At 38.9% G+C, this 22726-nt stretch overlaps 1 protein-coding gene across 1 annotated transcript; it reads left to right on the top strand.

Moving 5' to 3' along the window:
* Positions 1–9676: 9676 nt before the first annotated feature.
* Positions 9677–10252, top strand: LOC149235004 (uncharacterized). Its single transcript, XM_089368429.1, has one exon. It carries the CDS (start codon positions 9677–9679, stop codon positions 10250–10252), a length of 576 nt encoding a protein of 191 aa, XP_089224555.1.
* Positions 10253–22726: the final 12474 nt, after the last annotated feature.

Raw genomic sequence — 22726 nt, 5'->3', positions numbered from 1 at the left:
GTTAATTCCTCATCAAGCAGTGCAACCAAATAAGATGTTGGAGGCCAGGGAAACTTGCTAAGTGTTGGCCAATAAATACATTTTGGCATATAAATGGAGTAGGAGGGAAGAGGGTATATTCTAAAGAGGAGATCCAAAAGGAGTCAAGACTTTTTGAAAGTTAGAGTAGGGGTAAGCATTGAAGAATAGATTTGGGGAGCAAAATATTACCCTTCCATGTTCAATGCATAATCAATGAAGCTCTTTTGCCACCCCATAAGAGGTGCAATCTATTTTGAAGTCCTTCACAAAAGATAAATGTCCCGAGACCACTAGAATATATATATATATATATAATGATTCTGTTTTGAATATATTTTGTATGTAAGTTGATAATTGAAATATCTATAATGGAGAAAATAATACTAATAAATTAAATTATATGAAAACTTATATACTAGTACTACTTAATATAAGTAGTATTTTTTTCATCTCGAATATATATATATATATAAAATTATAATTTGAATAAAAATATTTCAGCATTTCCTATAATGTAAAAATAAAAAATAGCAAAATTCCATTTATCATAATTTAATTATGTTATATTTATTTTAATTTATTATAACGATAACAATCCTGTGTTAATTTTTTTTTTTTTCCTTCTTATATTAGTTATAAACCCACCTATCTCATTGTAATAAAAACATAATAAAATACTAGACACGCCTGTACACACCTTCTCCAATCTTGCGCGGAGTAATCCCATTTCGGAAAGGAGTTGTCTATATCTCGCGGAAGAAATTGAGGTTAAATCTTGATTTCTTGCAGTTAAAATGGTTTTTTGACTGCATATTTGGATTCAGCACCCTCGAAAACCCTGGGACGCTTTCATTGTGCAGAAACTAGCTATCAAACTTGCGATTCCAATAAATTCCTGCCGGATTTCGATGGGAAACTAGCTATCAAACTTGCGATTCCAATAAATTCGTGACGGATTTCGACCGGAAAAACCCGCCGAAAAGGCTTTCAAAAAGTCGCGTTATAGACAACTGCTTTCGGAAATAATAGGCGTCAACTGATTACACCCTAAGCCCAATGAGTGAATAGGGCAGACTGCACTTGCCAGTGTGGCCATATTTCAGATTTATTAAAAGAAGATTCAGATTTATTAAAAGAAATATTAAAAGAAGATTTTGTTTATTAATTTCAGATTTATTAAAAAAAATTGTTTATTGCTGCTATATTTCAGATTTATTAAAAGAAAATTTTGTTTATTATTTTTTCAGTCTCATGGAAAGTGGGTTATGAAATTTTAAAATGAATACATATTTTATTATGTCTGACTATCATTATTTATTTATTATATATAAGTTTATCACATCCGTCATCACATGTGGGCCCCGTTAGTAATAGTTGTTAGGAACTGAAAACCTAAAAAATCGAAGCTATGCCTTATATTATGAGGATATCTTTTATAAGATAAACTTTCCGAGATTAAATGTATCACTAATTTAAAATCCTTGCGCATAATGAAATAATGGTTCAGTCGTGGTAAGAGATACTGAAAATTACTTGCGTTCTATGACTGGCTCTTTGGTTACATGAAAAAAAAGCTATACGCTTTTAGACATATTCGTGCTTGTCGCGTCTAATATGGGGCACCAATTATGCACCGCCAACAGTCAGTCAAAAGATATTATAATGAAGAAGCACATTTGGCATGATAATGCTGTTTGCCAAAAATGTGACGCGAATCCTAACCTAACATCATTTTCTATTGGCGGGTGACATTGCAGTTTCACATTGTTCTGCGATATCAACTGGCGATTGAAAAATTGGACATCCACTAATGAAGCAAAGTTTTATTCCAATATTTAAGTGGAAGAAATAGCGGACAGGAGGCTCTGCCGGACTCCTCTGACGTCCGGGAGTCCAAATGCTCTTTCAATGGCATTGGCGAAGAAACGGATCTGTCTCGGCATTTGCCACTGTTAGACGAAACCGTAGCAGAAAATCAAGAAGTCAATGAAGAATGCGCTTCCAGTGAGGATTATGTAGTTGGTGTGATGAGAAGCGTGGAGGAAGAGATAAGCGCGACGTTTTCGACTTTTTGTGCACCAATCTCGGGGGATAATTCGTCGTCCTACGATATTTATAGCGTCCATGAGGGCGAAGCTCTAGTTTCAGACTCAGGTATTGATCTGTGTTACCTCCTCGACGCTTTAGATGACTCTAAGGACGAGGTCTGTGAACCTTTTGAGGAGACCTTCACCACCGAGGGTTTGTCCGAGACCCCCAATCTGAAATGGCAGGGTGAAAATTGGGATTTCGTAGACGAATTTCAAAATTATCAATAGTTACAGATGGGAAGATTGCAGTTACCATTGAGGCCATATCGATCATGAGGTGGGAAAACTCTCTGCAAATTCTCCGTTGCCCGTCATACTTTTCAACTCGCATATCTCTCCAGGATCACATGAGTGAATGAATGTTTGAGATGTGATCAGGGACAGATTGCAGTTGTCGACGATCATAGGAAAACTCTCCGCAAATTCTCCGTTGCCCGTCATACTTTTCAACTCGCATATCTCTCCCCGACCAGAATCTCAAACATTTATTTATTCATTCCAGTAATAATAATGAGTGAATGAATGTTTGAGATGTGATCAGGGGCAGATTGCAGTTGTCGATCATGAGGCTTCAGATTATGAGAAAACAAAAATTCTCTGCACGAGTTACCACCCATCCCACTTTTGCTTTCCAATCCCATGCACGTCCTGCCTTTCTTGCTTAGTGGAGTTGCAACGCTCTTTTTATTGCAATATTTCATAGTTTCAGTTGATTCAGCACGCACAGTTAACTCAAGCTAACGCTCTCTTCTTATTGCTATATTTCATATATAGTTGCAGTTGTTGATTCAGTACCCCAGTTAACTCTCCCTCTGCTGCCTGCTACTTGGAGTATAATTTTAGTTAATTTGAGATAATGTCATGAATGCGCCATCAAGACTAAACTCCAGTCGATAGCAATTCCAACTTATGCTGATGTGGAACTACGTGCTGTGGATGGAACTAGTTAGCTGAGACAAAGCAGAAGGCAGAGCAGCAATTGATGACACAACAGCAAGTGAACAGTCAACTAACTCAACAATTGCAGGCAGAAAAGCAAAGGATCGACCAAAGCGTGATCCAGAAATAGAAGGAATTATCAGAGGCATTGGCATAATTAAAGGCAGCAAATGAGCAAATGATGAAAACAAAGGATGAGCAAATTGCTCAATTGTCATCGCAGCTCGAAAAAATAAAGGGTGTTCCACAAGCGGCTGAATTCAGAGCAGAAGCATTACAAATAAACACTGCATTAATATCCCAAATTAAGCTTCTGTGTCAACAGATCGCCCAGGCAAAGCCACTGTGTGAATTAACGACATCCATAAATCAGCAGGTAGAGAAGGCCAGAAATGAATTGGATCAAGCCGAAGAAACCATAGCTGCATTTCTTGACTAGCAAGATTCTGATCAAGGGAAAGCGGCGAATTTGCCCAGGATCCTAGAAACACATAAAGATATACTCTTCATAGAATGGCAGTCCCAGTTGATGAAAGCAGAGAGGGCAGCTTCAAGATGTAAATCAACTTCCAGCAATCTAGTTGAACTAGTTAACAACACTCTCTACTTATCAAATATGATTTCCCAATGTACACCAGGAAAGTTGACAACAACGAACACATTGGAGCAATCATGTTATCCTGATTTAGAGGAAAAGGGAAGGTTAATCACTGGGATTAACAGTTTAACCTGGGACGCATATTGGTTCTTCCTGATTAAGCCGCATACACAGAAAGACGCCCTCAAATGCCTAACAGATGCAATTGGGTATATGATTCCCGATATTAAGGATGCCACCTATGCTGCCCAGCTCAGCTCGCGCCTCAACAAACCTCCTGAAGTAGAGCCAATGCTTGCGATAAGTCAGCTCAGATATAAAGGCAAGCAGCCTACCTGATGAATCATGCCACCGACTGCCAGATCACTAAAGAAAATCATATCAAGATTGATTGATACCAATTTAATAGGATTTCTGTTTTATAGATAGGTAGATTAGTTAAGTATTTATAGACACTTTCAGTTTTTTGGAAAGGGTCGTAAAGTTTTGTACCAGACTTAAAGACTGAAGTTTGCACTATTATGCTTCAGTCAATATTCTTTTATGAAACTGGACCAGTTATTCTTAATTCGACAAGGAAGCTTTTTATGCAATTGTGCACTATTGTCTTTGTTGAGAATGTTTCTGCGTTGAAGGAAGAATTACAAGTAGCGATTGATATTGGGAGTGTCAAGCAGCTCATATGGTATTTCTATCTATGTCTGAATTCATTCCTTTCATATGAATTGTTATGTGATTATTCTTGCTATTATTGATTATATGCATGCGCTGTAACAGCAGATCTATATTCATTCCACTATTGGATGTTTTATGATGTGCCTTTCTTTCTAATCATGTATATGTCAATGATATAAATGATAAGTGTGGAAATATCGCTTCAATCACTTTTCTTAACTATTTAAGCATAGTAATCATGAATGAAATAATGTCTATGTCCGTTAAATAGAGTCATCTATATGCCTGTTTATAGACACAGATCATCAAGCGCTGCACTTTAAAGCTCAATAAGTTCCCGGGATAGATCATAGTTTATGTATTCTTGTTAATAGTTTAGTTATTCGCTTACCGTTAGCCTAATTTATAAATCATCCATTCATCCCGTTTATCCACTTTTGGGAAACTGGTCCCATTATCCCCAGTCGGAGCCACTATTCCAAACGGAAAAGGAGTTGTACTAAGGTCCGGACCGGGTGGTTATCCCCAATGTTGTTGCAGCGATTTTCGAGGCATCAACAGATCCCAAACTCAAGATAAACTGATTTTTGTCTTTCACTTGCACGGATGCCTTCTAGTCCTCATGATTTGGTTGTTTGTACTCTGAGCTGATGGAGGAAAATTTGAATGGAGGAGTAGTAAATGAGGAGGATTTACCTCTTATAATTCCTCTCCCTTGTCCCATTCGAGTTTTGACCAAGGTATTTGTCAAAATTCCTTGCTTTTGTCCTTTAATCTTGCATTAAATGCACATTAGACCACAAGGCAAAATATACAACCCTAACTCATCTCATAAACAAAATATAATCAATAGTATGAAATACGTTGTGAGAATAGTTGATTTGACTAAGTTAGGAGGTGAATTAAGGCTCATATAATTACCCAATGATGAGGCTCATCATCACCTCCCTACTGAAAGTATTGCTCATTCTCTAAGAAACTTAGTCAATGTCCATGTCCTTCATGGATCTAGTGGCCTCTCTGACATCACATGCCTCTATTGTGGTCTCTTCTTCTTGTTAATAGAAGCCTGCTTTATTTTCTACTTATTCCCACTACCTCTTTTCCTCTTCTTCTTTTCTCCCTTCTAGCATCCCTAGGAGTAGTGGTGGACTAAGTTTTAGGCCTATCCAATTGACCTTCAACCTTTGCATCGATTTCTTATACATAGGTTTCATGTTGAGTGAATCTCTCAACCTTTGAGGGGAGTGATATTCTCTGATCTTCAAGCCGTGTGGTAGTGTGTTCCATCTCCTTAGGTAGGCATGTATACTATCATCTCCTAGCAACATAAAAATATCCTCAAAATGTGAAATTGCTTTCTCTTGGGCAACAACATGTCTAGGTGCCTATTGAGGATCATTTACAATCAGATTATGTGTGTTGATTAGGGCCATGGGATTTGATTGTTCAACTTTGATGAAAAGAAGGTCATTTTGCTCTCTGGCCAATATTCTTTTCATCTCTATAGCCCTTCACTTCTCATGGTTCATCCATGATGCCAAAGCCATTAATTGTAGATCTCTTAGCTTCGCATTAGGATCCCAAACATTCATGTTTGTGAGGGCCATGTTGTGCAAGTAAAATTCAGCCATTTTGGCCCTATCCTCTAGTGTACTTTGATCACAAAGAACAATAAACTGCTTGTAGTCCTGAAATGGCATGGTGCCCCTTTATGCTAGTGTTTTAATCTAAAATTGTTGCCATTGTTCTTTGAGGTAAAGAGCCTAGGATTTAGCTGGAATCTTACACTGGGTGGCCTCCAAGGAGAGGTTGTCCATTCGTGCTATATGGTTCTCTCTTTCATGCAGTTGTACCCTTAGCCATGCATTTTCCCTTTCAAGTTGATCTCTCATGTTGGCATGGACAAAAACACCACTATGATTGAGGGATTTTACCCTTGTAATGAAAAATAATATACTATGTACATCATCATCATTTTGTAGCATTTGATGAAGCGACCTCGCCACTCTTGGCACTGGGCCTAGAGACATAACCCACACTCGGTGATATCCATTATCAATATCAATGTGTGTGTGTTCTTTTATTTTATGGTCATCATTAAGTTTCCTCTTCTTTAAAGTATACATATGTGGTTGTTTTCTACTCTTTCACCTGCAATTCTGCTAACATCATAGAAGTAAAAGAGCTTGGTTAATTTCAGTAGATGAAGAGATATGTATCACTAGTAGAGATATAACCATTATCATTCGAGGAAGTTGTGCATCAACCAGTGTGTGTCGATGCCATGGTAGAGTAATTTGATTCCATAGTAAAAAACGATGTTTGGACACTGGCCCAAGGCAATTGGATAAGTGAGTGGTGGGTTTGAGATGGATCTACAAGGTGAAGCAGGTAGCAGACACAAGAATTGAGAAACACAAGGCCATATTTGTGCCCAAGGGTTTCTCATAGGTGGAGGGAATTGAGTACAAGGAGACCTTTTCTCTAGTAAAAAGTTATTATTCTATCACATCAATTCTAGCATTTGCAGCGTAGATGGGATGGAAGATCCATGAGAATGGAGTGATTAAGGAGGATGTCAGGATAACATTCCTCAATGGAGTGATTAAGGAGGAGGTATAAAATGAAAAAATGAAAAGATTTGAGACCTTTGACAGAGAGTCGCATTTGTGCAGACTCAAGAGATCATTCTATGGATTGAGACAGGTGCCCCATGCTTGGTAGATGAGGATCGATAACTATTTTACCAGGTTGGGCTTCACCAAAACTAAAGAAGATGAAAAGCTTTACCATATCGTTGTTGAAGGTAAATTATTGATTATAGTATTATATGTCGATGATTTGATTTTGACCGGTGATGGTAAGTTGATCAAACCTTGTAAAGACGATCTTGTAAGAGAATTCGAGACGAAGGACATGGGTCTCTGAGGGAAAGTATGCTAACAAGATGTTGAAGAATTTTCACATGGAGAGTAGAAAACCCTTGGACACTCCTCTAGCAGGTAGTTGGAGGAAGGAATATGCCACTTTAGGTGAGGAATTGGAGGCTACTATTTACAGGCATATTGTGGGTTCTCTTATGCATTTGGTGAACACACAACCATACATGTGTTATGAAGTTAACTAGCTTAGTCAAGAAATGATTATGCCAACCAAACTGTATTGGAAGACGGAAAAACATGTGTTGAGATACCTTAAAGGCACTACTCCCTTTATTCTTTAATACAAAGGAACAGAGGAGTGAAGCTGCAAGGCTTCATAGATGAAGATTGGGTGGGGATTTCATGAGATCATAAGAGCATTTGAGGAGGAATTTTCAGTGTTGGGTCAGTATTAGTTTCTTAGTATAGTAGGAGGTAGAGATCAATTGCACTTAGCTCAGCAAAAGTAGAGTACATGGTCGCTAGTCAATATGAGAAAGATTATTTTTGGGCTATTTGGTGATATGAGGGATCCTAGTGTGATTTACTATGACAATCATATTTGTATCAATCTCTATGGGAATCGAGTGTGTCATGATCGATCCAAGCATATCGACACCGAGTATCACCATATACAAGATTGTGTGAAGAGGTGGATCATTTTATTGGTATACATTCCTACAAAGAAACTCCTAGGATGCAGATATTTTAACAAAGGCTTTGTCTAGACGAAAATTCATGTTCCATAGAGGCAGGAATGGGGTATATGATAATCCCTTTCTTGTTGAGGGGGAGTGCTGAAAATGCAGCAAACAATTCCTAATTTAATTTTCCCTTGAATTAAATTAGGAGAAAATCAAAATTCCACATCACTAGTCAACTTGAATGCATTAATTGAGTTACTATCACTTAGTTGGCTCAATTAATTCGAGTTGTGGGCTTAACTTGAGTTGTGTACAATGATTTCTAAATTTTGGGAGACTACGTTGACTTACTTTTAGTTGTAGAAATTTAATTGAGTTAAATTTAGTTAAGGTTAGTTAAACTAGTTCCAACTATTAGAGGAACTAGTGGGAGGTCTAATAGTGGGGTACAGTTTTGATGTTTATCTAGTTAACTGAACCCATGCATGCATGAAATTCAAGTTTGCTAGTTGAGATCGGTGTTCAAGGACATGGTACTATCAGCTGTAGAATTTTCCAAATGGTACGGGTGGTGCATGCAGTCAAAGGAAGGCCGAAAGGAATTGACCAATTCTCAATGAGTAAATTCCTGACGGATTTCGACCGGAAAAACCCGCCGGAAAGGCTTTCAAAAAGTCGCGTTATAGACAACTGCTTTCGGAAATAATAGGCGTCAACTGATTACACCCGAAGCCCAATGAGTGAATAGGGCAGACTGCACTTGCTAGTGTGGCCATATTTCAGATTTATTAAAAGAAGATTCTTGTTTATTAATTTGAGATTTATTAAAAGAAATATTAAAAGAATATTTTGTTTATTAATTTCAGATTTATTAAAAAAAATTGTTTGTTGCTTCTATATTTCAGATTTATTAAAAGAAAATTTTGTTTATTATTTTTTCAGTCTCATGGAAAGTGGGTTATGAAATTTTAAAATGAATACATATTTTATTCATGTGTGACTATCATTATTTATTTATTATATATAAGTTTATCACATCCGTCATCACATGTGGGCCCCGTTAGTAATAGTTATTAGGAACCTTATTGACAATATAAAGACATTTAATATTCTGAAAACCTAAAAAATCGAAGCTATGCCTTATATTATGAGGATATCTTTTATAACATAAACTTTCCGAGATTAAATGTATCACTAATTTAAAATCCTTGGGCATAATGAAATAATGGTTCAGTCGTGGTAAGAGATACTGAAAATTACTTGCGTTCTATGACTGGCTCTTTGGTTACATGAAACTTTTAGACATATTCGTGCTTGTCGCGTCTAATATGGGGCACCAATTATGCACCGCCAACAGTCAGTCAAAAGATATTATAATGAAGAAGCACATTTGGCATGATAATGCTCTTTGCCAAAAGTGTGACGCGAATCCTAACCTAACATCATTTTCTATTGGCGGGTGACATTGCAGTTTCACGCGATGCGCAAGCAAAGTTTTATTCCAATATTTAAGTGGGAGAAATAGCGGACAGGAGCTCTGCCCACCGCCTGCAATCGTGTGTGCTATTCATTAACCTCCCTTGCCATTTGGCAGACTCCTCCAAATAAAGTCAGGTCGCACAGCTATATAAGTATATAGTTTTCCCAGAGTTACATATAGCCAATCTTGATATAACTTGTATCATATCTGCTCTGTTATTCATATTTGCAGAGTACCTCATCGCTGCGGTCGAACTATCATCACCGTTGTGTTCCGTGTTCAAATCTCGGGGCCTTCTTTCAATCATGTCTGCCACACTCATAAAGCGCTGTCGGGAGCCGGAGGCTCTGCCGGACTCCTCTGACGTCCGGGAGTCCAAACGCTCTTTCAATGGCATCAGCGAAGAAACGGATCTATCTCGGCATTTGCCACTGTTAGACGAAACCGTAGCAGAAAATCAAGAAGTCAATGAAGAATGCGCTTCCAGTGAGGATTATGTAGTTGGTGTGATGAGAAGCGTGGAGGAAGAGATCAGCGCGACGTTTTCGACTTTTTGTGCACCAATCTCGGGGGATAATTCGTCCTCCTACGATATTTATAGCGTCCATGAGGGCGAAGCTCTAGTTTCGGACTCAGGTATTGATCTGTGTTACCTCCTCGACGCTTCAGATGACGAGCTCGGCATTTCGTCGTACCCCGTTCTGGACTCTAAGGACGAGGTCTGTGAACCTTCTGAGGAGACCTTCACCACCGAGGGTTTGTCCGAGACCCCCAATCTGAAATGGCAGGGTGAAAATTGGGATTTCATAGACGAATTTCAAAATTATCAACAGTTACAGATGGGAAGATTGCAGTTACCATTGAGGCCATATCGATCATGAGGTGGGAAAACTCTCTGCAAATTCTCCGTTACCCGTCATACTTTTCAACTCGCATATCTCTCCCGGACCAGAGTCTCAAACATTTTTTTATTCATTCCAGTAATAATAATGATAATGAGTGAATGAATGTTTGAGATGTGATCAGGGGCAGATTGCAGTTGTCGACGATCATAGGAAAACTCTCCGCAAATTCTCCGTTGCCCGTCATACTTTTCAACTCGCATATCTCTCCCCGACCAGAGTCTCAAACATTTATTTATTCATTCCAGTAATAATAATGAGTGAATGAATGTTTGAGATGTGATCAGGGGCAGATTGCAGTTGTCGACGATCATAGGAAAACTCTCCGCAAATTCTCCGTTGCCCGTCATACTTTTCAACTCGCATATCTCTCCCCGACCAGAATCTCAAACATTTATTTATTCATTCCAGTAATAATAATGAGTGAATGAATGTTTGAGATGTGATCAGGGGCAGATTGCAGTTGTCGATCATGAGGCTTCAGATTATGAGAAAACAAAAATTCTCTGCAAGAGTTACCACCCATCCCACTTTTGCTTTCCAATCCCATGCACGTCCTGCCTTTCTTGCTTAGTGGAGTTGCAACGCTCTTTTTATTGCAATATTTCATAGTTTCAGTTGATTCAGCACGCACAGTTAACTCAAGCTAACGCTCCTCTTCTTATTGCGATATTTCAGCACCCCAGTTAACTCTCCCTCGGCTGCCTGCTACTTGGAGTATAATTTTAGTTAATTTGAGATAATGTCATGAATGCGCTATGCTTGGAATTAAGCTTCTATTCGGAGCATGCTTTGAATTAATTTGGAGCATATTTTGAATGAATTAATTTCATGCATGCATATTCGAATTCCAACTGATACTTTCGAATTACTTCCATGCATGCATGCACCTCATGCTTTGGAATTAGTTCCATGCAACTCCCACTGTTCTTGATGTGTGTAGTTCGATGCCGTCCAACCAACCTAAAAGTATTTCGATAATAAAATACTAGTTTACACAAATATTAAAACAATTAATTGTTTTTATAAGCGAGGACAATTTGAATCTGTGTTGTAGATTGAAAAGGGAATGTTATACAATATTAACTAAACTAAACTAAAATGTTGATGACCAAAGTTAATCTTAAATATATATTAATTAAAATACCTAAATTTAAAATGTATATATTAATCAAACAGAGAGACATGGCCTCACTCGATCCAGATTTGTTAGCCATTAGATACATACAAAAGAGAACTAAAAGTAGCTAGAAAAATTATTTAGCTTCATGTCTAGAGCCCACCAAGTACAAAACTCGTTAAAAAATAGAAGAAAACCTACTTGCTTCATCACATATTTCCTTTATTTTTGTCATTTAACTAATCACCATGATAACCTACTCGAAATTTTTATACAAACTTGTATAATGAGTCATTTAACTAATCACCATGATTTTTAGGGATGGGGATTTCATTTGGGGAAAAATATTATATCACCACAATGGTTTTTAGTGGTCTTTAGTCTATCATAATTATTCCACAATCAAGTGAACATACCACCATTTTTTCTATGAATTTGTATAGAAAAATAGGACTCTCTAAAATAGTAGTTTCCTTCTTTTCCACCATATCACATCAAGAAAATATATTTTTGCCTCAAAGCTAATCCAATATTACCCCATAAAATGTTGATGAGAAGTCATAAATAGGATTTAGGGAGAACTATGGTTAGGGTAAATTTACATATGTCATATGATATTCGCTTGTTATTCTAATCCCATCCCCCTTTGGGCTACATATATTAAAATCCTCCCCTTTAGGTGTCAAACCACAACAAGATTAATAACCTTTCAGGTTTCTCCCAACCTTTGGCTTAAGTTAGTGTGGATATTCAAAGCCATAATCGTGCAATTAATGTTAGTATTGACATAAATTAATTCCTTATAAAATTCTTTCAAATATTTTTCCATTAATAATATGAGAAGTTGATATAATCGTTTTCAAAGATTCATATAAATATAATCATAAATGAGATGTTGCAATATGCACTATATTTATAAGTAGTGCTCATCAAGGGTGTTACGTCCTCCCTCACTATAATTGACATCAACCCCAACATTTCTCATAATTCTCTAAGATTTTTTTATTTCTTTTGTATTCATATTAAACACATACTATTCTGAATTTTCGAAAGAAGGAATATGTATAAGAATGATATTTATCAAATATAGTGTCCAATATGGTCTAGTTCCTTATCAATCAAGAATCATATGAAATATCATAACATGAGAAAGGCTTGACCCTCTTCGAGCTGTGGTGGTCATCACCTCTATTAGGTTACAACATAGTCCTAAGTATAATTACTTAATAAGTACAAGACCAAAAAGTCCAATGGAATATCAACATCTCGCAAAAAGGCTACAGTGTTGTTAGGACAGGCAGTAACTCCTCAAAGCAAAATTGATTCTTATATTCCATTCTTTCAGGCTGGTCTTAATTATATACATGAGGAAGAGATTATTCATTTCATCTCCCGATGACTGTTCATATTACTTATTATTTATTTACATTATATTCACCCAATCTTGATGATTAGGTGTCAGCATTCCCCCCCTTAATCTGAAGGGATGTTGGTGAGTCCAAGCATCATTCTGAATCGTTCAAGCTTTTTTCTTCCAAGTGCTTTGGTGAAGATGTCGACAATTTGCTCATTTCTGGAACAATGACGCAGATGGATTGTTTTGGCCTCAGCATGATGTCGAATCAAATGATATTTGGTATTGATGTGCTTCGTTCGATCATGGAACTTTGGATTCTTGGCCAACTTTATCACAGAGGTATTGTCAATCATGAGTGGAGTTGATTATACTTGTTTTACCTGCAAATCTTTAAGAATTTTCCTGAGCCACACAATTTCTTTTGTTGCTTCAGTTGCTAACACGTATTCTGCTTCTATTGTGGAATCTACTAGAACTGATTGTTTGCGTGATCCCCAGGAGACAGCTCCTGATCTAAGACTCATAGCATATCCTGAAGTAGATACCCCAGTTTCTTTGTCTCCATCGAAGTCTGAATCAGAGTATCCAATCAAGCTGAAGTCGTCCACCTATGTATACTTGATTCCAAAGTCTTGAGTTCCCTTCAAGTACCTTAGAACTCTTTTTGCAGCAGACCAATGTCCCTTTTGCATAAACCTAGAGAGGATTCCAACAACAAACAAAATGTTTGGTCTGGTAGTAGATAGGTAGTTGAGACTTCCTACAAGCTGTCTATACTTTGTTGCATCCTCAAATTCTTTTCCTTCAATAGATGTCAGCTTTAAGTTTTGTTCCATTGGAGTAGTAAGAGGATTGCATTCTGTCATGCCAAACCTATTCAACGGATCTCCAAAGTATTTCCTTTGAGAAAGAAATATGGACTTCGAATGTTGGGTTACTTCAATACCAAGATAGTAATGAACATAGCCCAAATCAGTCATTTCAAAACTTTTCCCCAATTCCTTCTTTATGGATGTAATGTAGCTTTCATTGTTCCCTATCATCAAAAGATCATCTACATATACCACAAGATATACAACTGTTTTTCCAACTTTCTTGACAAATAAAGTTACATCATCAAGATCATAATGTTTGAAATTGAGTTTCAGAAGATGCTTAGTTAGTTTTTCATACCAAGCTCGTAGTGCTTGTTTGAGGCCATACAAGGACTTCACAAGTTTGCATACTTTATGTTCATGTCCTTTCATAGCAAATCCTTTAGGCTGGGACATAAATACATTCTCTTTTAGATCTCCATTCAAGAAAGCAATTTTTACATCCATTTGACGGACTTTCCAACCGTTTTGAGCTGCTAGGGAAAAGAGTGTCCTGATGGTAGCCCATTTTTCTGTGGGGGAAAAAGTCTCCTCATAATAGACCCCTTCCTTCTGTGCAAAACCTTTTGCCACAAGCCTAGCTTTGTGCTTGTCAAGTGAGACATCAACTTTATACTTGTTCTTGTAGACCCACTTGCAGCCAATTGGTTTGGTTCCTAATGGAGGATCAACTAGCTTCCAAGTGCCATTGTTTATGAGGGCATCATACTCCTTTTGCATCACTTCTTTCCATTCATCATGAGAAGCAGCTTCTTTGAAGGAAGTTGGTTCAAAATCTGTAGACAAGTTCAATTCACAATCTTAAGAAACATATATATCAACAGGTGAATTAGAGTCATCTACATCACCTCCATTTTTCCGGTTTGAATTTCTAGTTCATGTCTTTCTAACCTCATCAGGATGAACACTTTCAAGTGTCTTTGTCAGCCACTTTGGGGGACCTTTCTCAGATGGTCCAGGCTGCTCTGCTAATTGAGTTGAGACTGAATCTAGGTTGAGTCTCCCAATTCTGTCAATCACATCACTTAAAGCATCATCCGTTGTTGAAGTTTCATGCAGGGGAGAGTGTTCTTCAGAAAAAGATTCCACATGTTGATCTAGTATAGGAATCCCCCCTTTAAGATGTGGAATCTGATTATCAAATTCTTGAAATGATTTTGCTTTTGCGAATCTATCCAAGCAATCAAGTTTCCGCTCAACAACATTGCCAGTTTTGGATGATTCAAGAAAAATTACATCTCTAGATACAACAAACTTTTTATTTACTTCATCATAGAGAAGATATTCTTTGGAGGTGTTTGAATACCCCAGGAAGATACATTTACGACTTCTAGCACCAAGTTTGTTTCTATGTACCTTTGGTATCAAGGCATAACAGGTGGAACCAAAAACCCTGAGATTCTTTACCAAAGGAACATGTCCATACCACATTTCACATGGAATCTTGTTTCTAATAGCATTAGATGGACATCTATTCTTTATATATGCATCACATAGAAGAGCATCAACCCAAAACATATTTACATTTTTGAAGAAGAGCATGGATCGTACCATATTTAAGATTGTCCTATTCATTCTTTCAGCTACACCATTCTGTTGGGGATTATAAGGCACATTTATTTAATGTTTGATCCCATGATGGCAAAGATAGCTTTCAAATTCATTTGATGTGTATTATTTTCCATTATCAGTACGAATAGACCCAATATGTGATTGTGCATCATTTTCAATCCATTTATGAAAGTTCTTGAATGTTTGAAAAGCATCAGATTTGTTCTTCAATAAATAAACCCAACACATTCTGGTGTAGTCATCAATAAATGTCATCATATATTTGTTTCCATTTGAAGAAGGAACAGGCATTGGACCACATAAATCTGAATGAATGAGTGCAAGTTTTCTATGTGCTCTTGAATGTGAATCATGAAAATACTGTTTGCTATGCTTTCCTAGAATGCAAGCATCACATTGCTTGAGTTTCCTAGGAATTGTAGGCAAATTAGCAACACCATTTTTCTTGAACAAGTGGAGGCTGTCATAGTTCAAATGTCCAAATCTAGCATGCCATATTAAACATGATGGAAGTGTACCTTCTTCGTAATGAGAATTGTATGAGAAATGTTGTGCACAAGCAGAGGTTCCTTGCAGCTTGAGAAACCTTTCTTCTTCTATTCCCCTCATGGCAAGTGAGTGGTCAGATGCTTTTCTTACCTCAAGCTTGCCATCAAACATATGAATGGAGTGACCTTGTTGGCAGATATGGACCAAGGATAGCAAGTTTCTCTTGAGCTATGGGAGATATAGAACATGATGCAGAAGAAAGTCTGGAAGACCAGACAATTTAAGCCTGATTGTACCAAACCCCGATGCCTTGATCTTTTATTGGTCTACAAAGTATACTGCTCCATCAACATTTTTAGTTAATTCTTCAAAAAAATATTTTCTATGAGTCATGTGGCAGGTTGCTCTTGAATCAAGCAACTAATCATTTTTCCAAGAAGCAAGTGAAGCATTAAATAAATCTTCATTTACTCCAATATTGCATTGTGCCACAACATAGTGAGCAGATTCAGGAGGTTTACCTTTGTTTGTATCGTTAGTATTACCTTTCTATTGGTTTCTTTGCTGCTCAATTTTGTCTCATGGTAACTTTCATGTAGAGGCATCATGTGATCCATTTCTCTTGCAGCATATGCAGTGAAAATCTGCCTTTTCTCCTTTAGAGTGTCTGTTGTGGGGAAAAATGCCTATGCAGGACGATCCTATCCACCTAAAGTGTGACAGTACCTTAGCAACAAACAGATACAGCTTCTTCGGTTTCTTCCTTTATGAAATGTGAAAGAGAGGAGATTGGTAGAGTTACCGTTATCTTCCGGCTGTCCCTCGATCTAGATCCTCTCCTCTTTGGGTGTCCACAGCTACTTGCCTCCTCTCTTGCTCAAGAGAATAGCTACTTGATTCCCACGAGATCACAAGAGAACAACTACCTGTGACAAGAACAGCTACTTGCGACAAGAGAAGAACACAACACAAAGGCAAATATACATATTCATAAATGATTCAGGATTAGAAGTAAATCAAATATACTAATGCAAATCATACAAAATACACCAGCATATAGGAAAGAACCAAGAAGCTTTATTGTTTGATAACAAGGTTCAGGAAGAGATACAACCCATATGGTTCCAACCCAGCATCTCCTTCCCAGCAGAATGGAATTCCTTCTTTAGCTCCCTTCAAAGAATTAAGCACCCAATGATCCAACCTCAAACCAACAACAATTCTTTGCAATCACAAAATTCCAGCCTCCTAGATCTCATGGAGGAGAGATCTATATATAGATGTTTTGGAGAGAGGATGAGTCAGCTTGAGATCTGACTAGTGTCCTCTCCCTCTCTCAGTTCTTGAGTCCACTTGGAGGTTCTTGCTTCCAATTGGAGATTTGGAACCTCTTACTCATCACCAGTCGAATTCCCTGATGCAAGTGTCATTTTGGAAGCTTCCTGAGCATTGACACATTGAGAAATGAGCCTGCCACTTGTCCAGTTATGCTCAGCGCATGTAGCCTTTGTTGCAGTTGACATTCAACACAGGTAGACAGTGGAGTAGTTGACATTCAGCGCAGATGCTCAGTGGAGCAGTTGACATCATCCAGAATTGACCTGTTTTTGAGTGTTTTCAGGTGGAGAACTTCTGTGAATTGTTGTGGTTTGTTGGCCTTGTTCCTCTAGGGGTAGGAACAACATGTTTAGGGACTTTGGATCCCTTAGATTATTGATATTTCATGCTCAGTGATGCAAGGCACAAAAATGTCTATAACAGTTGCCCCCTAAAGTATGAGGCCGTTTATCGGGTGAAATGCTTTATCCAGGAGAGTCCGAAGTTCATCCATTTGCTGGGAGGAGACCTGTAATAAGATACAATACAATACATTATGATTCATACTGCTTTCATGATCTAGCTGAGGCGGGCATTCCCATGCTCAGCTTTATAAATACATTTTGGTACATAGAACAGACGATCGTCTGATGGTAGACTGATATTTTTGGTGAAAATATCATCCTTTGAGTAGGATGATCATCTGCTGCAATGATGTACATGTCAAATGTCTTTATTTTTCCTGAATATATATCGCAGCCCGGATGGATGAAACTAGATCCGGGGTCTTCAAACTCGTTCGATCTTCACTCTAAGTACAAGTCGATCCATGTGAGAATTGCGCTAAAGGCGAACATGGAAAGACATCGCTTGATTACCGGTCAATGATGTAAACCGTTAACAAGCGCCAGAGGAATCACCGATAATGATAATGACCCTCAAGGTACTGCAGTACAATTCACGTGGTGTGAATAAAGGACTTGGCGTCGAACACCACGCAAAATCTTCTAGTCGAAGGTCATTGATGTATACCTGTCGCCGGAAGTGAGAAACTTGCCATTGAGGCATGCAAGCTTCAAAGTACTGAAGGGGTTGTTCCTAGATCAACTTCTTGGATAATGAGCTGATGTCGACAAGAAGCGATCCGTCAAAGGAGGGCCTTAATGAATCCCACATCAGTGACACGGAACGGAGCTAATGATTTTAATGGAGGTGAAAACGATCTGTGACATATGATTCAGGGTGGCGGTCATGAATGGATGAAGGATAATGTATGGCAGTGGATGGGACCCGGTTGACTCTTTCTGAACGACTTCTCTTGAACATATGGCGACACTGATGCGATGGATTGGTAGCATTACCCCAAGTATGGATGGTATGGCGAGACCATGGTGATGTGACCGGTGAATGAAACAACCCAACCCGATGTGGTACAGAGGAAAAGTGTCATGTTCAAGAGCGACCTGCTACCATCAAAGTTTCCTTGATTTTTCCCATTTTTTCCCCAGTCATTGTTGACCAGTACCTCTTTATTTTTGTCAAGCTTGAGGAGGATAACATATGCTTGTTCTATAACCTGCCCTTCGGGCAAGCCTATCGCTATGTTTTAACGAGCCTAGCGATAGTGAAACTCGTTCTCGTCTAAAGACAAGTTTGTCGCTATTTAGTTATTTTAATGAGTCTAACGACAAGGAAAACTCGGTCCTTTTCATTTTAAGAGAGTCTGAAAAGGTACATAAAGTTAACTCCAAAATTCATTTTTCGTCATCTAATCCCTTAAGTCTGAAAAAGTATAAAACAATACAGAAGGGATGAGTTTTCGGTATTTTTAACGAGCCGAACAAAACAAGCGCTCGATCTTTTTGTGCAATAATCCCTCAGGTCCAAAAAGATTAAAATCTAGAAGAGGGATAGCACTTCCGGTTGCTTTAACGAGCTGGAAAGCCAAAACTCGGCAATCTTTTCATATTTTACGAGTCAATTGAAAAGAGCTTAAAGAAGACTCGTCTTTTGAGGAACGAGTGATGAACAGGGGTAGCAGCTGATTCCAGGTACAGGTTGGAATTTTCCAATCACGGCAGTGTCACAAGGATGGCTAGGTGAAATCACTCTTCGCAGCTGTTCCTCAAAATGGGTAAACAATCATATGGAGGTAAACGATCGGCCAAATGAACAGTGGAGGTGACGGTGCACAAAACACGACTAGGGCTTTTATGGTTGATCAGGTTACATACTCAATGGTTATTTACCGGGATGGGTTCATTTTTTAACGAGCTTGAATGCGCCAAAACACTGCTCAATCTTATGTTTATTTTTTAACGAGCATGAACTATGTGCTAAAACTGCTCGGATCTCGCTTTTCTATTTTTTAACGAGCATAAATTCCGCGTTAAAACTGCTCGATTATACCAGTCATATGATAAGAGCGTCTCATGGGAGATTGCTATTTTTTATGGAGCTTCATCTCCCTACGCTTTGCTCCACATCCTTTCTTTATGCAAGCTCGGAAACGACTAATCCTACGAGTTTAAAGGGTTAGACCTACAGGTTTAAAGGGAGGACCTAAAAATTTAAAAAAATAAATAGTCGCCCCTTGCAAGCACTCCAAAAGGTTTGCATGCCCCCAGGCATAAGACAAAATTTCAAGGTTACCTCTACTTCTTTTCCACTAAAACTTTCGTTTTACCGGGAGAGGCTTACCTCTTTCAGGTTACCCAAAGATTGTCTCGTTAGCAGATTAAACAAAACACTTCCTCGGAAATGCCTACCGAAATAGACAAAGGTGAGTGAAAAGCAGATTATTTCACTCACATAACTTTGACAAAAGAATCTTATTCCAAAACAACCCCTCTTCCTCTACGGACGGGGTACGGACTAGCCATATTCTCCCGCGGAAACCTATCCTATACCCAAAGTTCTCCTGCCGAAGCAGACCAGGACGCATGCCCCCTGGGTTCCAGTCATATCCTCCCAGATTACTCGTGCTCATCAGGAGGACGGACCGTGGGTTGAGACACTTCTTTCGTGAACAGACCATTTAAGGATGGTATATGACTATTTGCGATGTGTGATCCGGGAAACGAAAGTTGGTCCACGAGCTTGACCATTCTTCCTTCATGGGGAAAACACATTACTCTAAAGAGTGAGGAGACGATGGCTCCCATGCAATATATATAGTCTCTTCCAAGGAGTAGGTTATAATCCAAGGGTCCTTGAACGACCATCACGTTCATTTGAACGGTCTTCCCTTTCAATGTTATTGGCACATTGGGGAGGATCCCTAAAGGGCGACTGGTTCCCTTATCAAAGCCTGATAGATTTCTCATTTCAGGCAAAAGAGCAGGCGAACCAAGCGCTTTCCAAGCAATAGAGGAAAGGATACTCACAGATGCCCCTTCATCAATAACTGTACCAGCCATTACCATTCTGTATATTTGGACAATAATTCTGAATGGTATGCTAGCTGGCAAGCGGGGTCTGCCTAGTTGGTTCCAGTCAAAGGACACAACCAGGTTTCTTGGTGGTGGGGCCGAGTAAACGGCCGGATAGCTCTCTGATGAACTTCCTTCCTGCGAAAAAGGAATGGTGGCATTACCCCTTTGATCATCAGAGTCAATGCTGATGAAGAGAATTTGGACGGTGTCGTCTTTATTCTCCTCTGTGATGGTGTCATTCGAAGATAGAGCTTCTGAAGGCAAAACCGGGTCAATTGCCGTTTCAACCTTTAGACTTTCGTCAGGTATGGATTTAGACAGTTCATCTTCAATGACAGGTGCTTCGGCTGACCCTGTGGGTGGGTCGGCCGGATTCTCAACTAGCGAGGGACTTGGCAGGAGTTTTTGATATCCAGGAGGAAGATGCGCTTGTAAAATCGGGCGATCTTCTAGAACTCTTTTTGCCTTGTCTAAGAAGGGACAACAGTGGATGGCGTGATCGCCTTCACACAGTCTGCAGGGAAATTTAACTTTCCTGCTCTGTCCTGGGGCTTCACTCCCACTAGTTGACGGTGAGCAGTCGACATGGCTATCAGAGGTCGATGCTACCGAATTGTGCAAACAGGGGGACCAGTCTCTTAGTATCCAGGGGAAACATGGAAAATCTCTATGGAAGTGGTCTCCCTTGCATATGACGCATGGTGATTTAGGCCTTACGAGTGCTGTGTGTGGATTTTTGTTAGATGACACTTGTTTGCCCCCAGTCGCCTTAGGCTCCTTCTGCTTCTTTTCTTTCTTCTTCTTCTCTTTCTTCTCCTTAGGAACTCGGTTCTTTGATCGACCAGTTCCGTCAAGCGAAGAGGAAGGAGGAGAGGAAGATGAAGTGGAAGGCTGGGAGGCAACTCTTGTCTGATCTAACTGTTGACTCGACTGTTCAGGAATTGTGGGATTCTGAACGACACTGGTTGAAAAGAGCCAGACTGGTAGGCCAATTGTCAGTCCTGGAAGCGACAATGTGGCCATGTGGGGCGCACCAACATCTCCCCAAGAGGAGAAGGGACTAGGATTTCCACCAAGGGGAACTCCTTGGTTGGTGTGCTCCATCTTTTCAACCTAAAGACCAACGCGGGAATAATGGGTGATTGTTCCGTTTAAAATAAATTGTTAACGACACTTTAGTTACAACTTGCTTTTTCACTTTTAAAGAGTCGAGAAAAAGCTAAAGATGACTCTAGTCTCCTTCGATGTTTTAACGAGCCCGAAGTGACAAATGCTCGGATGGACTTTTTCTGTTATAGAGTCTGAAAAAGGCCAAAAGAAACTGCTCTGGAGATCTAGGTAGAGGGTGTGCCAAACTTTTCGCAAAACCACAGAATACTTTTTACGGTACGGGTGGTCGATCTTCGTGAATGCTGTGTTCACTGCATTGTGATCAATAGGGCGGCCGACACGACTTCCTAAGGATAAAGGATATATGCCTATAGGGGTCTCCCAATATATACGCGACGGTACGTGGGAGCACAATCCGTACTAGCGCTATCGTCCCTCAGGAGGAATCACCCACCTTCTACGAGATCGACAGTCACTAGGCTTAACGACGTCGGAACACGTCTCTAGCCTAGACCTCTATGTTGTGCGTTATGTTGCAAAGCGTTGTTAGGTTCATTCAGTTTATTTTAAGTTGATCTTTTTAAAGTTTGTCTTTCAGGATCACCTCAAGATGTATGGTACAATTCCTAAATGCAGTCTAAGATGATAAGCAAGCTTTATAATCTTTCAACTTTGAAAATCCTAGCTACTAAGGGAAACGAGAGCGACTATCTTTTCTCAAAGAGCAATCAGCACACTCTAATGCACTCTTCCTAAATCAATCATGCAAACTTATCAAAATGCAAATGCACAATGCAGGTGTTTGTTTTCACTTTCTTAGTATAAATGCCTACAAAGAAAGATTTTTGTACAACTTTGAATTTGCTTTTAAATGACTGAAATAAACAAGTTTACTTTTCCAAAATCAACAAGGGTAGAAGAGATTACAATCACTTTGCGATTTTCGAAATGAATACTTGTTTTGACATTCAAAAGTGACAAACTCAAACCAATAAGCAAAAGCAAATGTACAATCAAACTGCAAACAACCAATGAACTCTCTCCTAAGATCACAATCAATCAATCAATCAGATCTGAATCAAGGGCTACAGGATGATTATTTCGCTTACGCAAAGGAAAACTGTAAATGACGCCACAAACACATAAAAACACTTACAGTCTTTTTGTACAAAAATGAGG

The sequence above is a fragment of the Pinus tabuliformis genome, chromosome 8, assembly GCF_031772625.1.
Source record: "Pinus tabuliformis cultivar Carrire ecotype Pingquan chromosome 8, CPIR1, whole genome shotgun sequence".
In the NCBI taxonomy this organism is placed as follows: domain Eukaryota; kingdom Viridiplantae; phylum Streptophyta; class Pinopsida; order Pinales; family Pinaceae; genus Pinus; species Pinus tabuliformis.
Note: the sequence above shows the minus strand (reverse complement) of the source record. Positions and strands in the feature narration are given on the sequence as shown.